At 43.5% G+C, this 25,140-nt stretch overlaps 1 protein-coding gene across 1 annotated transcript in view; it reads right to left on the bottom strand.

Moving 5' to 3' along the window:
• LOC147035231 (uncharacterized) overlaps nt 1-24,702 on the bottom strand; it is a 326,073-nt gene extending 301,371 nt beyond the window's left edge. The window contains exons 1-7 of the mRNA XM_085895787.1: nt 24,567-24,702; nt 24,175-24,230; nt 18,937-19,028; nt 11,655-11,862; nt 11,260-11,319; nt 11,047-11,130; nt 10,686-10,890 (exon numbers count right to left, since the gene is read on the bottom strand). Of these exons, the coding sequence (XP_085751913.1) occupies nt 10,686-10,890; nt 11,047-11,130; nt 11,260-11,319; nt 11,655-11,862; nt 18,937-19,028; nt 24,175-24,211 (686 nt within the window). The 5' untranslated portion in view covers nt 24,212-24,230; nt 24,567-24,702. The remainder of the gene's footprint in view (nt 1-10,685; nt 10,891-11,046; nt 11,131-11,259; nt 11,320-11,654; nt 11,863-18,936; nt 19,029-24,174; nt 24,231-24,566) is intronic.
• Between the last annotated feature and the right edge of the window lie 438 nt (nt 24,703-25,140).

Genomic DNA, 25,140 nt, shown 5'->3' on the forward strand with positions numbered 1-25,140 from the left:
CATTGTGGTGGTTGCTCTTTCATGATGTGTCCCAATCCAACGATTGCTGGCTCCTTTGTTGGTTGAGAATGATTTCATCCCCACCCCTTGTTTTGGAATTTGTTGGCCATTTGCTCAATCACCGCGCCAGAAGCAACTTAAGAATAACCAGACAGCCCATCTTTGAACAGCAAAATTCCCAATTTGCAATTCATTGAATGCAGATTGATGGCCAACTATCGGGTTATGCATTTCCAACCAGTAACCAGGGAGATCACGGGACTAATTTGTCCTGTCATACGCAAACATTCATGGCAGAAGAGCGCTGTGTGCTGCTTGGTGGAGTGACCAATCCCCATCTGGTAGCCCTGATGAAGAGCAGCAAATTTTCAATCATTTCCACATGCAAACTCCAGAATGCAAAGATCATACTGTATCTTTATTCCTTGATCTTATCTAGTCATCATTAGCTGTCATCATCATCTAAAATGGTGGTCACTTCACCAGATTTAGATACCGAAATAGAAACCCCTTGCTATTCAGCCCTATTCCCATTCAAATCGTTCCGCATACTTACACACCTCAAGAATTTAGCCTACAGGACTTCAATGAAGGGTTTTAAGTCTCCAACAATCGAATCAATATGTGCATGTCATCTTTTTTTCGATGAAAGCCTGGTGTGTTGGCGCAGTGGTTAGGGCAGCAGCTTGGGATCCAAAAGGTCCTGAGTTCAAGCCCCGTTGGGCCACTGAATTAATACACCAGGGGGTTGACTCAGCCTGTCATCCTTCCGAGCTCGGCAAAATGAGTACCAGTGTACTGGGCCGGTGTATACCCCGGTTAAAATAGGTGTACCATATCCCTGTGTCGTAAGAGGCAACCAGGGTTGCGTCAGGAAGGGCATCCGGCGTAAAACATGTGCCAAATCACTCTGCGGATCATACGGATGATCCGCTGTGGCGACCCCTAAAGGGAGCAGTCGAAAGAAGAAGAAGAAGATCTTTTTTTTTTTTCGATGAAGATGTTGGAACACCAGACGAAGTTTCGGCCATCGTGGTCATGGCTGCCATGTCAAATAAACGTGCATTAATGACGTTAAGTGTAGTTCATCATGTCGAACGTCTCCAGAACAACGATTTCCATTGGTTAAACTGGCATGAATTTGCATGGGTGAATGAGACAAGTTACCCAATCAATTTAGGGCATGCCAAGACGATGAATGAGAAACATTATTTCGTTGGATAACATAAATCGGGTTTGATGAATAATCTTTCATTTGCCGTGATAACTTCCTTTCAAAATGCCAAAAAATGTCAGTGACGTGGGATCAGTCAGAATTTAAAGTCTGGTATCTTTAACTTATGCAAGTGATTTTTTTTTAATATTCTGCCAAGGTGGACTCCAGGAATGACAGCTGCAACCAGACACCCTATAGTCTAATGTAGGTTCCCTCTCTACGTTCAGAAACTGGGTTCATGAGGGGACAGACAAGTTCTTCTTTAGTTTGTTTTGGACACTGAACTCATAGCTCCCAATTCATCATGCAGTCGTATAAATCGAGAGATCAAAAGAATGAGCGAGAGTGCTCAGCTTCATTCTCCCCGAGGGTGTACTTAAGGTGTGGGAAGCACTCTCCCAGAAGATATAGATTCTTTATTGCAGCTGAGTATAACCAGGGTAGAAATACTAATAAGAACTGGAACTGTAGTGACCAAAATAATAGGGCTGGTGATGACAAGTATGAAGGAAGATCAAACCATAAATGTTATTCTGATGAACAAATGAACAATTAAGGTTGAAAATATACCGAAAGGAAGGAAGTTACAATGCCTTCAGAAAGTACACACCCCTCAAATATTGTCATATTTTGCTGTGTTACAGCCTGAATTTAAAATGGATTAAATTTAAATTTTTTGTCACCAATCACCACAAAAAACCCCATAATGATAAAATGAAAACATGTTTTAATTTTTTTTTTTTTTTTTTTACAAATTAATCAAAAATGAACAGTTGAAATGTCTTGCATCAATAAGTATTAAACCCCTATGTGATAACACTCCAAATTGAGCTCAGGTGCATCCAATTTCCTTTGATCATCCTTGAGATGTCTCACCAACTTGATTGGAGTCCACCTGTGTCTCATTCAATTGAATGAACATGATTTAGAAAAACACACACCTCTCTGTATAAGGTCCCACAGTTGACAGTGCATGCCAGAGCAGAGATTCTACCATGAAGTCCAAGAAACTGTCAGTAGAACTCGAGGATAGAATTGTGTGGAGGCATAGCTCTGGGGAATAGTATAAAATGATTTCTAGTGTTGAAAGTACCCAAGAGCATAGTGAGCTCCATCATTAGGAAATGGAAAGAATATGGAATTACTCAGACTCTTCCTAGAGCTGGGTGTTCGACCAAACTTTGCAACCAAGCAAAGAAGGACCTTGGTCAGGGAGGTGACCAAGAACCCAAAGAAAACTGACAGAACTACAGAGTTCATTGGCTGAGATGGGAGAACCTGCTGGAAGGACATCTTTGCAACACTTCACAAATCGCGGCTGTTTGGGAGAGTAGCCAGACAGAAGTCACTCCTGAGAAAAAGGCCCATTACATGAGAGCATGCCAGAAGTTTGCAAAAAGGCACTTGAAAGACTTACAGCATGAGGCAAAAGATTCTGTGGTCTGATGAAAGGAAAATTGAACTCTTGGGGCTGAATGCAAAGTGCTACGTCTGGCAGAAACGAGGCACAGCTCATCACCCATCGAACACCATCCCTGCCGTGAAGCATGGTAGCGGCATCATGCTATGGGATGCTTTTCAGTGGCAGATACTGGGAGACTTGTAAAGCTCGAAGGGATAATGAATGGAGCCAAATACGGGCAAATCCTTGAGGAGAACCTGCTTCAGAGTGCTAAAGACCTGAGACTACAGTGAAGATTTACATTCCAACAGGACAATGACCCCAAGCATACAGCCAAAGCAACACTGGAATAGCTTCAGAACAAGAATGTGAAAGTCCTAAGTGGCCAACCAAAGCCCAGACTTTAATCCATTTTAGAATCTGTGGAAAGACTTGAAGATTGATGTTCACCAACACTTCCCATTCAACTTGACAGAGCTTGAGCAAATCTGCAAAGAAGAATGGGAGAAAATCCCCAAATCCAGATGTGCAAAGCTGATAGACATACCCAAGAAGACTCGAAGCTGTAATCACTGCCAAAGGCACTTCTACAATGTATCGACTCGGGGGTTGAATATTTATTGATGCAAGACATTTCAGCTTTTCATTTTAAATTAATTTGTAAAAAATCCTGAAAACATGTTTTCACTGTCATGATGGGGTATTTTGTGAAGATCAGTAACAATAAAAAATTAAATTTAATCCATTTAAAAATTCAGGCTGTAACAAAATGCGACAAAAGTCGAGGGGTGTGAATAATTTCTTAAGGCACTGTATATACTACTCACAAAGACGTCGATGGTTTATCGGCTGATTGCATTAGGATGAAGTTGATTACAGAATGATTAGATACGGCAATGCACACGATGGAGGCCTGTACGGCCATGACAATGACTACATGGCTAACAGCATGAAAATGGACCTGTAGACGTCTCATGCATTGAAAACTAAACCAGTTTTCTACCACTGCCTATTGTGAGGAGCAACTCAAAAAACACATTTGGTCAAGCCGACAGTCATCCCAAATAACTTTTTTTCTTTTTTTTTACAGATTTATGGCGATACCATCAGGATGGTGGCTTCTTGGGACAATATACACATATAAAAGTTGCTACTCCTCATCCAAAATCTGAAGATACCTCAAGTGTTCAGGTCGGATCATTGGTTTAAAAGTTAAAAAAATTTCAAGATTTCACCTATCACCCCCCCCCTCCACAGTGGGGTCGGGTATCCCCAATGCCCCCATTGCCCCAATGGGGGCTGATCGTTCTCCACTCAAACCAAAATTGTTCTTTAGAATCCACCCTTCAAGTTGATACTAAAAAGAAAAACTTTTGCATCAACTTGAAATGACTGAGGGTCCTGGCACACCAATTACAATTTATAAAACGGAGAAACACATTCCTTTAATATTCCCTTGCTTTTTGCATTATCCACCTCAGATTTGCAATTTTACCTCGTACATCGTCCTCTTGAAACCAGCTTGCTCAATGGGTATTGCTAGCCTTCTATTCTGTGTTGAATTATCTTTTGTAATATCCTGCTCGCATGTGAAAACAAGACAACGGTTCGAATATTTCAACATTCTCTTGCATTTCCTTTCCTTAGAAATGGTATGGAGACTGACTGCTTCCACCTTTTAGGCCATACAATCCTGCTCCAGATCTGGGTACAGATCGCTGTTAAAATTTTACTGCCTCTTCCCCAACTACCTTAAAGTGTTTGATTGGAATTTCATCAGCACTTGATGCTTTCCATTTGTTCACTCTTTCAGGGATCTATGTTCCTCAAATTCTATCACGATTGGTTCTTGCTTATATTCTTTCTTCAAAGGTTGCCAATCATACAGTATCAAGTTTTGGTGTAGTCCTTCCATCTTTCTTTCACGTGTGCTTCTTCTGAGAGATATTATCGTGTTAACTACGCTTAAAGATCCTAATCCCAGATATAAACGTTCCTGTCATCTCTCTGATCTTCGTTAAACTATCTGGTTTTTCCTGCTCTGTTGCCACTTTCTATCTCCCTGAATGCCTCTTTAAAATATCTCTCTTCGTATTTCCTAGCTTGATGTTGGAAGTTGGCATTGAGCAACTTAATGCCCTTTCAATGTGACGGTTTGGTTTTCTTCTCTTCCCTTCTGTCTGGAATATTTATTGCCTCTTCTGAGTCATTTATAATTCTTCTTTCTGCTTGCTTTTGGGATGTTGTTTTTTCCCTCTTCTTTTCTATTGTTTTTCAACATCTTGCCACAATTCGACTGACATTCTGTCAATCAAGTCCAGCACTGCAAAACGATTTTTTTTAAACCTTTATCAAACGTTGAAAATTACAATGTCAGGTCAGGTATGGGAGCATGTGCCAGAAAAGCGCGTCGCTGCGTCCACTTTCCACCGGTAATCCAGGGGCCTCCGTCTGGCCATCACCCAGGCAGATGCCAGGCCCATCCCCATCTCCTTGAGATGCCAGTCAACCTGCTGCAACCACGAGGCAAGTGGTCGGCACAATGGCCCCCTCCACTCACGAAACTCCCTCGCTGAGAGAATCTGGTGAGCAGGATCAGCGTCAGGAAAATGAGTCACATGTCCATACAGCCGCAGCCGACGCTCACGGACTATGCAGGTAACAAATCTCATCCGAGTCTCTCTCAGCAACCGCTCGTTGGACACAAAATCCGACCAGCGATAGCCAAGGATTTTCCAAAGAGACCTGGTACCAAAGGAATTAAGTCTCCGTCTCAGATCCTTTGTCAGAGTCCAAGTCTCACATCCATAGAGAAAGACTGGAAGCACCAAGGACCTGAAGACTCGGACTTTCATCCTCCCGCACAGGTACCGGCAGCGCCACACCCCATGATCCAGTGAATCCATGACTCCCCAGGCCCGACCCAGACGTCTATTGACCTCTGACTCACAGCCAGCAGACATGAATATCATTGCCAAGGTAAGTGAATCTCTCCACGACTTCAACATCCTCATCACAAACAGACAGACAGGACAGCAGAATCCAAGATGTCATTGAAAGCCTGGATCTTAGTTTTGACCCAAGAAACAAGTAATCCCAGCGGCTCCGACTCCTCATTCAGCACCTCGAGGACCCCAAAAGGATATCTCAAGTCTCCGCAAAGATGAATGCATCATCTGCGAAATCAAGGTCCGAGATCTTGACATTCCCAAACGATGCACCGCAGCTTGATCTCTCCGACATCCTCCCAAGAATCCAGTCCATACAAGCGCTGAAAAGTGTGGGGGGCAGTACACACCCCTGACGAACTCCAGGAACAACTGGAACTAAGTCAGAGATGGTACCACCACATTTCACAGCACTCTCAGTACCAGAGTAGAGTTCAGACATCAGATCGATCAGTTTTGGTGGCACCCCACGAAGACCAAGAATCCTCCAGAGGGCATCCCGATTCACTGAATCGAACGCTTCACAGAGATCAACAGAGGCTGCAAGCAGCCCCTGCCGAAACTCTCGCCTGCGTTCGGTGAGGACCTGAAGAGCAAGGATACGGTCAATCATTCACCTACTGGTGTAAAGCTTGACTGCTCTGGACGCTGGTGCTTAAGCAGATGGTGGCGAACCCAATCAAGAATTATCCGAGCAAAGACCTTGCCCGGCACAGAGAGCAGCGTCACCCCTCGGTAGTTGTTGCAGTCTTGGCGATCACCCTTCCCTTTCCAGAGAGGGACAAAAAGGCTCCTCTTCCAAACAGTTGGGATGATGCCTGTGTTCCAGGCAGAGCACAAAACTGCATGCAACGGCATGAGTGCAGCATTTCCACCAGCCTTGAGAAGTTCAGCATGGATGCCACAGAATCCTGGAGCTTTACCCGTTTCAACCGGTTGACCGCAGCCTGTGTTTCCACAAGCGAAGGTGGACCACAGTTGATTGGAGGGTCAGCAACAGGGATTGTAACACCCTTGACGTCCAACTCGACAGCTGGTGGATCAGCCTGGTACAACCGCTCAAAGTAACCGACCCAGCGGGCCTTCACTTCAGACTCCTCTGTCAAGAGCCTACCACTGTCTGCTCTAACTGCAGTGCTCCGAGGGATGGGCTTGGATGAACGCAATGCGCGAATTCCCCTGTAAGCGGGACGAGAATCACCTGGCCACAGGTGATGCTCTACCCCCTCACAGATTCCTCGCACATAGGCCTCCTTGTCCACCCTCAGTGCACGTACAGTTTTACGCCTCAGCTCCCTGAACAGCTCAGCTCTGCCATTCAACCGAGCCCTGCGACTCTGGTCAATGGTATCCAGTGTCCCTTGAGAGACAAAATTCTTCTTTGCCCTGCGGTGAGTTCCAAGACATCCACCGGCAACATTAAGGACGGTGGTCTTGAAGGCACTCCACAACTCTTCAGGACCCCCCAAAGCACCCAGACCCCCCAAATGTCCACTCAGCCTGTTCGCAAACTCCTCAGCTACCCTCTCATTCTTGAGCTTGCCAACATCCAGCCTCGGCTGGGGTGGTACCATTCTCCCAGATTTAAGATGCAGCTTTAGAGTTGCTACAACTAGTCTGTGGTCAGTATTGAGGAACTGAGCACTCCGGTAAACCCTGCAGTTCTGGATCATCCTCCAGCAACCATCAACGAGGACATGGTCAATCTCCTTTGCCACACCGCCAGCGTTGGAATACCAAGTCCAGCGATGAGCTTGTGGGTGCTGAAACCATGAACCAGCTACCCTAAGTCCATGACTTCTTGCAAAGTCAAGGAACTTAGTGCTATTCTGGTTCATAGTTCCTGACCCATGGGGACCAACACATGTCTCATAACCATCCCTATCAGTTCCAGTTGATGCATCGAAATTCCCCAAGACAAGAAGTGTATCTTGTCTGGGGCACTGATCAACCACAGACTCGACCATGGCGTAGAATGCATCCTTCACGGTGAGATCACTCGCCTCAGTCGGAGCATAGACAGAGACCAGGGAAATGACACCGAAGGAGTGACGAATCCTTCGTCTCATAATATGCTCGTTGACCGGTGTTACATCAATTATCATTGGGGTCAGCTTATTGGACACAGCAACAGCAACTCCTTGAGTATGGTAACCATCAGAGCGACCAGACCAATAGTAAGTGTGACCACCCACCATCATCTTGCCGCAATCCGGTCTCCGAACCTCAGAGAATGCTGCAATACCGATGTCCAAACGCTTAAGCTCAGATGATAACAGAGACAGGTGATCATCCGCTCTTAGGGATAGGGCATTCCAGGCACCCACCCGAAGGGACCGCCTCAGGTTAACCCAAGGAGACCACCGTCTGGTGGACGACACCTCAGCACCACTCCGACACACTCTCCCGCAATCTGACCCAGGAATGTTACCCCGTGGTTTCCCTCCTATCATCAAAGATTGGGGGTCCCGAAGGCTTTGCCCCAATCCCGTCATCCGGTGAGCAGTCCTGCGAAGGGAAGCTGCACAGGAGGTACTCCCACGGAGTGCGTTTTCAGATTTTTTTGCGCGTTTGTGTTTTGCGGAATTAAGGGTTTTACGGTGGCCGGAGTGCAAATCCTGCCACCAACCTCCTAACAAAAAGTAACCCAACTGCAGGAGGACGTCCGCAGACACAGTTGGGCACTAGATATGGATGGCCGTTGGCTCACAAGGAGTTCCTCCGCCCTTTGACAGGTTTTGTTTTTAATCCTGCTGGGTGTCCATATCCAAACACCCAATGTCAAGGTCAAGGTTATTTATTACAATGTCAAGATCATTTATTGCCTCAACAAACTGACGGCCCAATTGGGTCCTATATTTGACGCATAATCCCATTCCTAGTGGTCCACTGGCATTGTTTAATACTCACCTGAATGAAATTTGGAGACAATTAAATGAATATATTGTTACGAATTTGGAATTCGATTGCACACAACATACAGGTTCCTTTCGTCAGCTATGTCGATAAGTGCTTGTTCCCTAGATAGCTCACCTTCATTTGTTTAAATGTTTTGAAATCGATTAGATGTGCTGTGGATCGATTTAATAGTTAGGGAGCGAACAATGGAGACGCCCTCCCCCTCTTCTGCGAAGAGGAAGAACAGCCCTTCCATCCCGTGATTCATGACATCCATAACTCCCTCCCACCCGTGGTTGAGCGGGGGATGTATCACGAGGGCATGAGTCACGCCGGGTGCGGGGGATGGGGGGGGGGCGGAGAAGGATAAAGAGATCTTTTCTTTGTTTGAAGTGGGGAGTGGGGGGGGTAGTAGTTCAGCAGACCTTCGGGTCCTGTTTAGCTCGGGTTAGGGTTGAGGCCTTCGGAAGCTTTTTGCTTCTGCAGAGGAGTTGTTCAGCAGAGCTTCGGGTCCTGCTTGGCTCGGTAGGCTTTTTGAAGAGCTGCTTTGTTTGGAGGAGAGTCGAGCCGGTTGCTCGACTCGAGCTGCGAGTGGTGGCTTCTTCTTCTTGGTTCGTGGAGCTCTTTGTTCTCCGTTTGGTTCCTGGCTTGGTGCGACTCGTCGGCCTCTTCTTGGAGGTTGTTCCTCGGGGAAGCGACGCATCGACAGGAAGGATCGGTACCTCGTCTCACCAGCACGTGTTGAGAAGCGCGGGAGGATTCGCGGGAGCTCGGGAAGGATCGCGGCTCACGGCGATTGGATCCAGCTCGCTCTCGCTGGACCCCGGGTCCGAACAACTTGAAGACCACACGAGGTGGAGAGGTTCGAGATAGGCTCTGGGTTTCAGCTCACTTGTCCTCCGAGCTGGAGCCCGTTATTAAAGGCCCCAGCCACCATTTCTTGGGTGTGTGTGTGTGTGTGCGTGCGTACGTGTGTCCGTGGGCCCATGTCTACTAAGTAGTAAAAACTGTTAAGTGATTGTGTGGAACAGTTGTAGTTCTCTTGTCATGCGTGTTGGCCTTGTATAATTGCGTACGTGTTTCGCCTTGTTTAATTGCATACGTGCATGCGTGCTTACATACTTTATTACAATAAATGCCCTTGTGTGAATGTAAACCTGTTTGTTGCGTCCGCTTCCCTTAATTGAGCTGCCATCTTGCTCTCGGAATATAGTTGATTTTAAATAGCCGGTAAAGTGATCGAGTCCAACGGGACTGCGCGATAATACACCGCTCAGTTATCCCAAAAGGAAGCGACCTGCTTAAGCAGCTCGTTTCCAAGCGGTCCCGTTGAGGTACAATCTCTCGGTCATCTACCCGCGCGATTAATTAGGTATATCGACAATTCGGCGATTAACCCTGTAGCGCGGGTCGAGTACGTAACAGGTTGTGGTGTGCTTAAAAGCACACCCGTGGCTGGTTTTCGGCGTTGATCCGGAAAGCCGCGACTGGATTGTCCGTTCGGTGGGCGAAGCGGCCGCTATTGGTTCGACGCGGTCGTTCGCACGCCGGTGGGCAGAAATCTACAACAATATGTTTACTGACACACAGGCAGTGCAAGGCCAGATGCTGATCTGCACACTTTTATGACCCACCCCCTGGCAGTTCCCATGGGGAGCGGATGTTTCTATCGATTTTAAATAGTTTGTGATGTTTTGTTCTCTCTCTTTTTCTTTAACTTTTAACTTATTTCAATTTTGTCTTTCAGACCATGAGCATTATCAATAGAATTATGAGCACAAAATAATAGTAACCCCCAAAAAATATTAGTAAAGACATTGCAGTGTTCGCTATTCAACAGACTAACAAATAGAGCAAGTATCACATGATATTACTCAAAACAAAACAAAACCCCAAACCACCCATTATGTTATAATTTTTTTTTTTAGTAATATTATCATTGTTGATTTGGAAACCAAACAATTCGAGACAAAAGGGCAGAAAAATCCACTAAATGGCAGAAGTCGATCATGTCCAATTTAATGCCATAAGGGACACTTTGCAGTGACTTCCTGGCTCCCTAAAAGCTTAAATTATCTCTTAGCTATAATGGATTTATCTGCATGTTGTATAAATTCTGGGGGGGTGGGGAAGGGAAAGGCCATTGCTTAACAACAAAAAAAAATCAAACATAACATATCAAGTTACACCAAGCAACGGTTTATCAGGACGACATCCTCACCTTCTCATTTCCACGTCTTCATATATTTTGTGAAATTCGCTTTCCAAGACCTCTGTATTTTTACCACCCACATCAATTTTTATGGGATCACAGTCAAGATGATGGGTCGAGAACAAATCAAACTGTGCCAATTCATTCGGGTGTATCAGGGGTAGTGGCGTATGTGGTCTGGTTGGAGCCTCGACCACAGGTAGCTTTGAAGCATCTTGGGCAGGTTCAGGAGATGGAAGACAAGAAGATGCTTGAAACGAAGTGACATTGTTAGAAATATAATTAGCCACATAACAGTTCACAACGTTTATTTGGAAAGCCTCAAGATAACTTTCACAGCTGCTGGATTTCTTCTCAGTCTCAATATCACCTTTGTCAGGGCATGCAACCACATGGTCCAATTTGATGTTCTCTTTGGACCATCCATTTGAAAGGGTTCCCACATCTTCAAATTCTGTAATTGGCAAGGCAGATTTGAGGCTACTGAAATAATTGTTCATCACATCAAAAGTTTCTGAACAAGGTTATTTTGGTGATGAAGTTTTTTCATTTTTTTTTCATAAGAATCTGTGTGTGAGCTCACTTTGTTTTGTAACCATAGTGGCACACATTTTAGGCAGCCATTGTTCACCTTTCATAAGATCTGTCAAAAGCAAGGATAAAAAAGTGAATATCTGCAGAGACATGTTAACAATGTAAAAACCATTGTTGTGAAGCTATTGTCTCAACTGCATTATTAAGGCAAGGAATTTCCACAAAAATCGCAAAAACTCACTCGCTCAATGTCACACTCACACAAAAACATCAGAATCCAAGAGTTGCATCAGAATCCAAGCAATGCAACAAAATGTTCATATAACAAGCTGAATATTTATCTGCTTCCGTTAAATACCCATCAACTGATTTGCCTTTCCACATACGTGGCATTGAAAACGATTCCAATAAGGTAAAGAACTGTTTGTTTGTTCTTGCTCACACCTGAGAGATGCTGATAATCATCATCAGTGTGTCCATTTTCCAACGTTGAAACAGATGCAGGTAAACTTTTCTCTGAACCGTAAACACCGAAGCTATTCGGTGGCCCATACTCCAAGGTCTTCCCACGCAGTATTAGACATCGATGTGAGAGGCATTTGTTCAAGTAGAAGGCAAACATCCTTTGCACAAGCTCATAGCTCACAGACAACTGGTGTTGGGTAGGATTGGTAAAAATAGGAAAATGCAGATTCTTCAGTAATTATGCATCGTTTTTTTTTTTTTTTAACTCATGACAATACTGAAAAAAAAACACGCCAGTTGGGAACGAATAAAATAAATTTAAAAGGTAGAAAAAATATTTTTAATTGCTTCAATATCGAAGAAAAAATAAAATTGTTAATTAGTGTGAAAGCACCACAAAAACAATCATGGGTGAGACTGGCAAACAAATCTGTATTTCAGTTTATTGTGCACAATTGGTTTTATGAAAATTGATGTCAATTCTTTCATATATTTGTATCACAAATTTATTGCAAACTGTCCAACCTGAATTTATGAAATAAAAATAAGATGTTGAGTATGTATGTATACCCCATTTCATCAAAAATGATGTTTATGGACAGACGGACATCTTAATACTGCCCGATTGGTCAACAATTTTAATCACATGGCTCATTCAATAGGTTGAGTATATACCTACACAATACAGCAAGTGTAATCAAAATGTATCCACAATAAAAAATTTTCAAAAATATCGTTTTCAGACAGACAAACATAAATCTAAATATGGTACCATTTGTCCAAAGTTTAACCACTTGACCATAAATTGCTGAATAAGTGTACCAAATTTCATCAAAATTGATCCAAAACTTTTTGAGTTATCGTGACCACAGACACACATGCACACATGGGAAAATCAGGGACTTCTATTTAATATGTTGTTCAACAGGATTTTTTGCAACTTGGATGAAGAATAGCTTTGTACAATTTATCTCCATGTTCAACCCCAATGCTCCTGAACTAAAACATGATCTAATTGGACATGCTGGATGTACACATTGAAAAGCCCCACCATTCCAGAACTTAAACGTCCAAAGGGTCACCACAGACCAAAAAAAAATATAAAAGAACCACAAAAAAGCAAGCCATAAACAACATGGGCACAGCAGCAAGAGTTATGGCACTAACTAGTGGCTCACCTCCTGACCCTTCAAGGTCTCACCCCACCTCTACAAGGAACAAGTCAGGAGTATGAAGGAATATGCCCAACTCGCCAAAGCTTAAATACCAAACAGCTGCTCACTTAATTATCTCACCACTATGTATTGTCTCTGGCAATCTTACTATTGCAGTCAACAATTTCACAACTGGCCCTTTGTGCTCCAAAAATATTAGGCCATGTAGCATCAAACTCTTTCAGAGCGGAATCACAAAGGAAACCCCATCCGCTTCAAGTCCCATTTGAAGTCGCAAATCTTGACAGAAAGCATCCGGACCGAAACCCAAATCCAATCGGCTTGTTCGAGTCACCGACCCAACTCATCCAACAAATTTTGTCACATGTCCACAACTCTGAGAAACCATGACATATATCGTTATTTTGCCCCGGCTCTTAATGTTGAAGAATCTCTTTTTTAAAATATTCCTGGATCAAGATCTTCACCAAAATCGAATCAATTTGTCCTTGTCGCACACCCAATCTGTCCAAGTTTCATCCAAATTCATGCATAACTTTTTGATATCGTGCTACATATAGTTTTTGGCCCGAGCTCACAATCGTGAGGAATCTCTTAAAAATATAAATATTCTTGGAGAAGCATCTTCACCAAAATCAAATCAATTTGTCCTGGTCACACACCGAAGCTGTCTACCAAATTTTGTCCAAATCCGTCCTAATTTTTTGACATGTCATGATCACATCACAGACAGACATACGTGAAAACATAACCTCCGTCTACCTTCGGTGACAAAGGTAATAAAGAGGAAAATTTGAACGGCACCCTTCAATGTCACGACATTGACAGATATGCCTCCGCCCACATTATCGCATCATTATACAGGATTGTACCAAATCCCTTCAGCTGTGCTCAAGCATTAATTTTTTTTACCTGGCATTACCTCTGACCTTTGACCTCAATATCAACATCTAAACAGTTCCTCTTTGCATCATAATATTTACTTATATTAAGTTTGGTCAGAATCCCATTACTGGATCACAAGTTAGCACAGTAACAGAATTTTTACCAAACTATAACCCTGACCTTTGACATCTTGACCCCATAATCTTATCAGTTTATCTCCACATCATTACACATACTGTAGCAACACCAAGTTTAACTTAGATCCCTTCAGCTGTTCTGAAGTTATCAGGTCAGGTCAGGAATGGGAGCATGCACCAGAGTAGCGCATCATTACGTCCACTTTCCGCCAGTACTCCAGAGGCCCCCGTCTGGCCATCCACCAGGCAGATGCAGCAGGTTGATCAGCATCTCAAGGAGATGGGGATGGGCCAGGAGGAAACCACTAGACAAATGGTCGGCACATGGTCAGCCCATTGGCTTCCTCCACTCATGAGACTCCCTTGGTGAAAAAATCTGATGAGAAGGATCAGCATCAGGAAAACAAACCCCATGTCCATCTCACCATAGCTGACCCTCACGGACTATGCAGGTAACAAATCTCATTTGAGCCTCTCTCAGCAACAACTCATTGAACGCAAAGTCCGACAAGCAAAAGCCAAGGATTCTCCCAAGAGACCTGGTACCAAAGAAATTAAGTCTCCGTCTCAGATCCTTTGTCAGAGTCCAAGTCTCACATCCATAGAGCAAGACTGGAAGCACCAAGGACCTGAAGACTCGGACTTTCGTCCTCCTGCCCAGGTACCGGCAGTGCCACACCCCATGATCCAGTGAATCCATGACTCCCAGGCTCGACCCAGACATGTTGACCTCTGGCTCACAGTCAGCGGAGACATGAATATCACTGCCAAGGCAAGTGAATCTCTGCGTGACATCAACATCCTCACCACAAACAGGAACAGACAAGATAGCAGCATCAAATATGTCACTGAAAGCCTGGATCTTAGTTTTGACCCAGGAAACCCGTAATCACAGCAGCTCCCACTTCTCATTTAGCACCTCGAGGGCCCCCAAAAGGATATCCAGTCTCCACAAAGATGACTGCATCATCTGCAAATCAAGGCCAGAGATCTTGACATTCCCAAACAATGCACCACAGCTTGATCTCTCAAACATCCTCCCCAGAAGCCAGTCCATAAAAGTGCTGAAAAGTGTGGGGGTCAGTACACACCCTGACAAACACCAGTAGCACCTGGAATAAGTTGGAGATGGTATCACCACATCTCACAGCACTCTCACTACCATAATGTAGTTCAGACATCATATTGATCCGTTTTGGTGGCACCCAGCGAAGACCAAGATTCCTACGGAAAACATCTCGATTCACTAAATCGAACGGCTTGCAGAGATCAACATAAGCTGCAAGCAGCCCCTGCCGAAACTCTCATCTGCGTTCGGTGAGGATGGTCAAGAGCAAGGATAGGGTCAATCGTAGACCTCTTTCGTGAGAAGACTGACTACTCCGGGCGCTGGTGCTCATGCAGATGGTGGCGAACACAACCAAGAATTATCCGACCAAAGACCTTGCCTGGCTCTGAGAGCAGCGTCACCCCTCGGTAGTTGTTGCGGTCCTGATGATCACCCTTCCCTTTCCAGAGGACAACAACGCCCCTCTTCTAGTTAGTTGGGATGATACCTGTGTTCCAGGCAGAGCATGGAACTGCATGCAACAACAGGAGTACAATATTTCCACCAGCCTTGAGAAGTTCAGCATGGATCCCACAGATGGGAGCTTTCCCCCATTTCAACCGGTTCACCGCTGCCTGTGCTTCCACAAAGGAAAGTGGATCACAGTTGATAGGTGGGTCAACAATATGGATAGTAACACCCCTGACATCCAACTCAACAGCTGATGGGTCAGCCTGGTACAGCCGCTCAAAGTAACCGGCCCAGCGGGCCTTCACTTCGGACTCATCTGTCAAAATCCCACCACCTCTGCTCTAACTGCAGTACACTGAAGGACAGGCTTGGAGGAACGCAATGCATGATTTCCCCTGTAAGCAGAATGAGAATCACTTGACCACAGGTGAATCTCTTCCCCCTCACATATTCCTGACACATAAGCCTCCTTGTCCTCCCTCAGCGCACGTCTAGTTTTACGCCTCAAATCCCTGAGCAGCTTGGAGACTCAAGCGTGGCCCTGCGACTCTGATCAATGGTATCCAGTGCACCTTGAGACAAAATTCTTCTTCGCCCTTCGGTAAGTTACAAGACATCCACCGGCAACATCAAGGACGGTGGTCTTGAAGGCACTCCACAACTCTTCAGGATCTCCCAAAGCACCCAACCCCCCACCCCCAAAACCCCACTCAGCCTGTTTGAAAAACTCCTCAGCTACTCATTCATCCTTGAGCTTGCCAACATCCAGCATAGGCTGAGATGGTGCCATTATCCTGGATTTAAGCTGCCCCTTCAGAGTTGCTACAACAAGCCTCTGATAGGGATTGAGGAACTGAGCATTCCGGTAGACCCTGCAGTTCTGGATCATCCTCCAGCAACCATCAACAATCACATGGTCAATCTCCATTGCAACACCACCAGCGGTAGAATACCAAGTCTAGCGATGAGGCTGTGAGTGCAGAAACCATGAACCAGCCACCCTAAGTCCAAGACTTCTTGAAAAGTCAAGGAAATTGGTGCTCTTCTGGTTCAGTTCCAGATCCATGGGAACCAACAAATGTCTCATAACCATCCCTATCAGTGCCAGTCAATGCATTGAAATCCCCCAAGACTTGAAGAGTATCTCGCCTGGGGCATTGATCAACAACAGACTCGAGCACAGCATATAATGCGTCCTTCACTGTGAGATCACACGCCTCAGTCAGAGCAAATAAAGAGACCAGGAAAACGACACCCATGGAGTGACAAATCCTCCATCTCAGAAAACGCTCGTTGACCGGTGTTACCTCAATTATCATTGGAGTTAGCTTGATGGACACAGCTACAGCAACTCCTTGGGCATGGTAACCATCAGAGCGACCAGACCAATCGTAGGCGTAACCACCCGCCATGATTTCACCTCTATCTGGTCTCCGAACCTCAGTGCGCTGCAATCCCGATGTTGAAACGCTTGTTGATAAGAGACAGGTGATCATCCCCTCTTTGGGATTGGACATTCCAGGCACCCACCCAAAGGGGGTTATCCTCAGGTTAACCCAAGGACACTGCCGTCTGGTGGATGACATCTAAATTATCGCAGGAAGGAAAACCTATCATGGACTCTGATTTTTTTACTCTGTTGGCTGGAGAACCGAAAGCATCAGACCTCCAGCGACGTCATCAGCGAAGACACAAGAAAATAGGGGCTATCCCCTCGGCGCTCACGTGGTAACGGTTGGATAAGAAAACCAGAGAACCACTGGTAGGCGTGGATGGCCCACAAAATATGTGACGGAGAAAAAAAGTAAACAGATGGATTTTTTTTTTAAGCCGTGAACAAACTTTTGTACATCACAGGTGATGAAGGTTGTGGTCAAATTTTATCAAAATCATGTATTTCGTTTCTGAGAAGAAAGCAAATATCATTTTTGGGGGGGGGGCAATCCCCCAGTAAACTGTGTCTGTCGACCCCCTCAAACCCGACCTTCTTAATGTTATGACAATCATACCTATAGAAATAGGGTTGTATCCATCAGAAACAGTGTAAATGAAGATCCCAAAGTCAATCACATTGGACACGCACAAACATGAAAAGGATTGAGACCATCTCCATGTAGTTCCACTAGAATGTGAATGTTGCATTCTTCTTTCAAGCACTGCTTTTGGAATCTTGAGCTCTTCAGAAACATTGTGTGAGTCTCAATGTCATTAGGGGTGTTTGAAGCATTTGATATCTCATCACACAGTCTTGCATCAAATTGTTGGCAGAATTTAATAGGATTGGCATCAGTAGTCTCCACAGTGCTTGCATAGTGATTGTGTGGGGCCCACATGGCTTTTTGGTATGCCTTTCCATTCAGGACATGCTCAGTTGTATTGGGACCATGGATACCACTTTCTACCCATGTTTCTGCCAGGCTTGAGCCACTCATGTGTTTTTCAATAGCCTGGAGGAAGCACAATGATGTGTGGAGATTCCCCAAGATGTGGAATGAGATTATGCTGGTGTTCTGGGATAGCCCATTTGAACTCTACTAGCTTATAGTAGAAAGCATGGTCCACTGTGTTGATTGTATTCTACTGACCAACGTGTGATGATACTTCCATACACCTCTACTACTAAGGTATCAAGTTCACGGGCTAGTGCCGGTGGCATTTTTATCATCACATAAGGTATCAAGTTAACTGGCCGGTGCTTGAAGGATTGGCATGTATGCAATTGTTGTTCTTTCTCAATCATTATTGGTTAGTTTTTGATTGAATGCTTTCCATTCAGTCTTCATTGTGGACTTCTGACATTGCATTATGTAAGCCAGTTCAGAAGCTCATGCATTCGAGGCAGGAGTCCTTTGCTTTCTAAAATGTGTCAACCCATTCTATCTCCACTTTCTTGGAGAAGACCGAGTTAATATTGTCCATTCTTACATCAACAGGGCAAAGGTGTTCCATGGATTCAGGCACACCCAGGCAGCAGCATCATACTTCATGACAATAAATATCCAGAAAACTATGGTAGCCTATGGGGGGCATGATATGACAAAATATATTAATGGTGCAAGATTGTACAGTGACCTTCAACCTTGACATTTGCTCCGTTGACCCCAAGATTTGGTAATCAATGCAAATTTTATTTATTTTTCCAATTACAAGTTCACTCGGGTCCTTGTCTGATTTGAAAGACTATAAAAAAATATCAAGTTTGTGGGAAAAAAAGATGATAACATGCACATTTATAACTAAAATGATGTATTTTGGTAGCCATCTTGGTTTTTTTACATTTATAGTAGCCAAATAACTAAACAAATATACCCTGGTAACAACCATTTTAAAATTCAGTACACTCAAATTATCAAACAGCCACAGCAATCATTTTTACTAAAAATGACTCGTATACACTTTCACTTTTTTATAAAATGTGTCCATGCTACAAATGGCCAAATACTTCTTCATTCAAGGCCCAATATTTCTGAACCTCTGAATAACACGAATCTCCTTCTATGCTTTGTTCATGTAGGGTAACAGACAATGTCTGCTTGGCATAGCACCTGTTTATCATCCCCGGAAAGCCCCAGAAAAAGTCGTACGTTGAAAGTCTGATTCTGCAGTCCCAGCACTTGTACATGCGTCAAGGAAGAACCTACAACACAAGCATCAAGCACCCAAAAACAACACACAAAAAATTTCCAACTCAAGAGCTTTACTTTCCAAACTAGATGGTATTCATAGAATATTTACCCTGCAGTCTTGAGAAGGACTCGATGCAAACCAACTCGTCTGTTTTTTTTTTTTTTAAGTATTTTTCTTTGATCCAATATGGTGCCAGAACAGTGACCAATGATGTCATTTTTCTCAAACTATATTTCCCATGGGTTGTTGATCAATTAAAGTTATGCATTGATCGATTAGCAGTTTCAAAAATTGTGGAGAATTTTTTTTCAGACCGACTCGATCAGGCAGTGCACTTGTCAAATTATGACATCATAACGAGGGCATCAATGACATCATTAACATATCTTATAGGGAGTACTATACAATGAGCTATGTTTCAATTTTTACAATGGAGTGGTTTCGGAGATATAGAGGGGCAAAGTTTTTCAGTTTTTCCAAGATGGTGCCTGTACCACATGATATATGACGTCAATTATCAATGAAAAATTCTACAGGAGGCGGCACTCCATTGGTGAAAATTGTGTCCATTGGACCAACAATTGCAGATAAATTTTTGTTCATACTGACCAGATCAAGCGTTGCACTTGTCAAATTATGACGTCATAATGAAGGCACCGATAACATCATTAACAAATCTTATTCCGCATGCGGAGGACTTGACAATGAGCCATGTGTAAATTTTTACAATCGAGTGGTTTCGGAGATATAAAGGTGCAAAGTTTTTCAGTTTTCCCAAGATGGTGTCTATCATGGGACCTATGACATAATTATGACAAAAAGTTCTGCAGGAAGCAGCGTACCGATGTGGAAAATTTCATGTCAATCGGACCAACGATTGTAGAGAAATTTTTTTCCATACTGACCGGATCAAGCATTGCACTTGTCAAATTATGACATCATAATGAAGGCACCAATGACATCATAAACATATCTTATTCCAAATGGGGAGTACTTGACAATGAGCCATGTTTCAATTTTTTTCATAGAGTGGTTTCAGGTGGAGGTGCAAAGTTTTTTTGGTTTTTCCAAGATGGCGCCTGCACAACGTGACCTATGACGTCATAATTATCATCATAAATTCCGACAGGAAGAGGCACACCGATCGTCAAAATTTTGTGTCAATTGGACCAACAGGAGAGGATTACAAGATGATTTCAAAGTTATTCATTCTCTCTTTGAGTATGGTAAAAACCATCATTAAGAATAGTAGAGGACCTGGCTTAGACATGTATGCACTTAATTTAGGAGAGGATAACTCAACTGTTTTAGGCTATGACCCCAAGGAACAACTTGGGATGTGTGCCAGAATCTCTATCCGGGACGAACAGCCAGAAAATGACCACGTCCTTTTTAAAATGACCACACCCTTTTTCATCGAAAGTGCTATTCTGACATAGCTGTATCTTCTAAACCGTTGGAGCTACAGATTTTCTGAGGTGCTCAAAATGTTCAGAATGGCCATGTTTATTTATTTATTTAGGGGGGTCATAGAAGAGTGTAAAATTTCTAATTTGATTTTTTTTTAATGAGAAAATGGCTAAAAACCGTTTTATTTACCATACATACTGGAATTGCCATATATTTATTAACTTAAACTTTCCGGAGTTAGAGCAAAGTTAGAAGATTTGTGTCATCTACTAGAGTTGAATTGACAATTTGGAATTTGAACAATACAAGGGATTTTTTAAAAAGAAAGAAAGTGAGCATTTGATTAATATAAAGAAATTGTATTTTCAATCATTTACATACTATTATCAATGGAATGTCAACTTAAAATGAAAAATAAAAAACAAAACATTACTTTAGTAGGCAGCAGTGTCGAGAGAGCTTAAATGTTTCAAAGATCAGCAGGGAAATTGCCCAACCACCAACAATACAACTTTTAAAACCACATTAATACTGTTTATGTGTCACGTAAACCAGGGGCAGGAACATGTAGACTGTAGAGTAACACAAGAGTCCAGGTATGAGGATGATGAGCAGTGTTCATTCAGTGATAGGGTTTTTACAACAATCACCTCCCTTGCATTTGCAGTACTTGCAACACTTGATCCCAGCTACCCTGCAGGAACACCCATTTTTGCAAGCACACTTGCCACATGTGCAGGGATTTGGCAGGCCTTTGGGTTTGGAGATCACAATCTCAGGGACTAATAAACTGCCTCTTCTTACAAACCCATAAGACTCGGCATTCATAATCAGGGTGGCATCTCCAAATGGGGCTTGGACCCACAGCTGCTGTTGGTAATAGCCTCTATGGATACGTTTCCTTGCATTAGTTGAGGTGCAAGTGGTTCTCTCAAAGTCCATCTTGAGGGCATTATCAAATGCAGTGAGACGCAGGTCATCAAATGTCTCCAGGTCTGTTGATGGTTTGAGACACTTGACCAAGAATGTCTCTGCCATCTGTATTGCACTTTCTGCGAGCTGGAGACAGTCAAAATTCAGGATCAGAGAGGAATTGCCTGCTTTGCAGACAGCATTCAGGGCTGCAAGTTTAGTTGATATCTTGCTGGTTGTATCGCACCGAGTCAGCGCATGGAGTGCTGGGAGACACTTTGTGAGCTCGTCTCCCAGTGCTATGCAGATATCATGGAGTGGTAATATTGATCTTTTCACTCCTGAGTTGCGGATGAGCCAAAGCTCTTGGAGGCCAAGATCTCTCCAATTGACTGTGATGTGGTATAACAGGCACACAGAGACATCTGTGTCACCTGATGACAGCGTCATGGATGTAGGTCCTGGACCGGTGACTTAGAATGTCCTGCACATGGAACGTCATCCTGTCATCAGCTTCCTCGTGTGTGCAGTTGAGCCGAGGGAATGGAGAAGCACACCCAGCTGACACCATCCATGCCTGTGGTGATATACCGAGGTATAGAGGTTTGGTTCCGTGGTAATTGGTGGTGAGCCACTCAACATAGAATGCCTGGAAAGCAGTTTTGTTGATGGAAGATGACCAAAAGTTCTCTAATACCACTGGAACATTTTGGTTTGGTGATATCACATCAAGGACAACCATTTCTTTTGACTTTCTTCTTCTCCCCCTCTCTCCATTCTTGATGCTATCCTCTCTGTAAGCATCAAAACCGATATGGATCTCATCACAGTTTTGCCCAGGTTTGGTGACCATAGATGTCAAGGCAATAGCAAAGTCATGGAATGTCTTGACAGGCGGATCAAGCTTCTTTAAGGGGACCTTTCTCACCAAGGCCATGAAGTCAATAATGATGGCGTGGGTTTGTGGGGAGGTTTCTGGCCCTTTTAATCTATTAGTGGGCACAACTACAGCAGCTCAGTCCCAAGTTGTGATCTGGTACTCTTCCTAAAGTAACCATCTTCGTCAACCAAGAAGAATGCAGAGTTGGTGATCTCATGCTTGAGTAGCTCCTCAACAGTGAACCCCCAGTGACTCCCATACTCAATAAACATGAGAGCTTTGATTGTCTCATCTTTGATGTCTGCTTTGAGAGCCAATTTCAAGGTGGTATTAGGGGACGTAAACTTGATTTTGCTATATCCCTGTGTCGTAAGAGGCGACCAGGGTTGCGTCAGGAAGGGCATCCGGCGTAAAACATGTGCCAAATCACTATGCGGATCATACGGATCATCATACGCACAGAGAATTGGTCAGATCCCTGACTATTGGGAACAGGTGGGAAACGTATGCGTTCCAGTAATCCAAGGAGTGGGACAGCGATGCCCTTTCCTTAAGGTAAACTTGAAAGGCTGCTTGGATGGAGTGATATTATCTATAATATAATGAGATATTATCTCTGTGACACTGGATGGATAAGTCGTTCTCTCACTCTCTCTCTCTCCGGATCTTGTAGCACTGGTGCTATGAATAAATCAAAAGCAGGCTGAGTGAGTGATAATAGGGTGCATAGAGTGATAGACAAAGGGGTACATAGATTTTTAAAAGCCATGGTCATTTTCGGGCTGTTCGTCCCGGATGGAGATTTTGGCACACATCCCAAGTTGTTCCTTGGGGTCATATTAGCCTAAAACAGTTGAGTCATCCTCTCCTAAATCAAGTGCATACATGTCTAAGCCAGGTCCTAGACGAGAAGTGGAAGCAGCATTTCACCCAGACGCTACCCAGATGAGGTCATCCATCCAAACTCAGCAGCTGGGAAAGCAGGAAACTGGTTCAGGATGTCACTGTAAATCCATCAATGACTTTGAAAGATCTGCAAGGCTCTATGTCCAAAATAGTGGTCAGTATTCATCAATCATCAATATCACATTTCCATTTCCTTTACAAAGCTGGCCTCCATGGACAATTGGCAAGAAAGAGCCATGACTGAAAAAGACTCATCTCAAAGCTCATATGGAATTTGCAAAAAAACATTTAATGAGACTGAAAGAATGTGGAGAAAGTTTTGTAATCAGACAAGACAAAAATTTAACTTTTTGGTCTAAAGTCAAAGAGTTACATGTGGCACATCACCCAGTCAACACCATCCCTACTGTCAAGCATGGTGATGGTAGCATCATGTTATGGGGCTGCTTTTCAATCACCAGGGACTGGCAAGCTTGTGAGGATAGAAGGGACAATGGATGGTGCAAAGTACACGAGAATCCTTGATGAAAACCTTCTTGAGTCAGACAGAAATCTGAAACTTCCACCTGGTGGAAGCACCTTTTGTGGAAAAGGACCTAAGGGGCTGAACACTTTTGCAACCAATGAATTTTTATCTGTACATGTTTTTTGAAGGTATTCATGACATGTAACCTCCTTCAACTATAACTGTGTAGTTTGACTTCTTCAATTTTGAATAAAAAGTTTATTTGGAAAAATTGTTTCTATATCATTTGTAATTCATCAAAATGTGGCATTATTGGTCGGGGTGAATACTTTTGCAGGCCACTGTACATGGAGGAGGGGAGGGGGGGGATAATGTTTCAGAATTTGTCCCATTTATTTATTTTACACAGTAATAGCTCCTTGCCTATTTGTTGTGTGCATTCTGGAATTATTGGAAGAAAAAAAATTCTGCACTGAAGTTTTCTCAGTTGAAATGTTATCATTTTCTTTTCTCCAGTTTAAATGAGTAGTAAGTTGAAATTAGTATGAAAGTTGTGCCAAAAGATGGCAATTTCATCCTGACCTTCCACAGCTTCCTTGAAGTAATGTCGAGCCGCCATATTCCACTGCTCAGCAGGCCTACAAGAAGAGTGACATTCAAGTAACATAGTCTGATTTTTACCATAATGTCTCAGAGAATATGGTCGAATAGATTATAAATGAACGAAATGGTTTTCTCTCCATTTCAATTTTTTTTTGAGAATCTCCAAAATTTATGCAGATGATAAACATTCTCAGACAATTATATTAAAAAATATACATGCACTTTATGCAGACAAAAATCATTTGCTCTTTTTCATTGACACTAACTTCTGATGCATATAAAGGCAAACAGAAACAGAAGCACAATTACATGAATAATTATCATTACTGCAACTCTTGGATGTAAAATTGAAGATAAGGGAAATTACTGACCGCAAACAAACAACATCCTGCAATGGATCATAGAGAAGACCGACGGGTTTAACGTCTCCGAGTGAACACTTATATCGTATCACTGGATGCAAGAACGCCTCTCCAGGGGGCTGCAAGCTGATACAAACACACAAACAGTGTGTATAAACAATGAGGCACAGAATGGATAAAGTGAATGAAAGATGTGCAGTATTTTAAAATAAGGAAGGTGGAATTTGAGCAAGTTCTTCGGATCTGTGGAGATGCAAAAATTTGACCATTATATAAATTATGAGCATGTTATCTTAGTTAATGCGATAAATTGCAAGACAAATCTCCATTATGAACTGTTCCCACCAAGCCCATCAAGTATCTGCAGCCGTAGCTTTCCACAATCGCAGTGCACTCGGCTCATCAAAATGACTGGTAAATACGGCGAAGGCAAAAGGGAATTTTACATGCCTGATCAAGATGATTACATTTAAAACGAGAAGGGCACTCAGTAGAGTGCATACCTCCGCCCAGATCCGGGTCTTCACCAAAATAGAGTCCATTCATCCTCATCACACACCCAATCTGTCCGCCAAGTTTCGTC

The sequence above is a fragment of the Eptatretus burgeri genome, chromosome 1, assembly GCF_056783735.1.
Source record: "Eptatretus burgeri isolate ZD-2024b chromosome 1, Ebu_testis_v1, whole genome shotgun sequence".
Classification (NCBI taxonomy): Eukaryota; Metazoa; Chordata; class Myxini; order Myxiniformes; family Myxinidae; genus Eptatretus; species Eptatretus burgeri.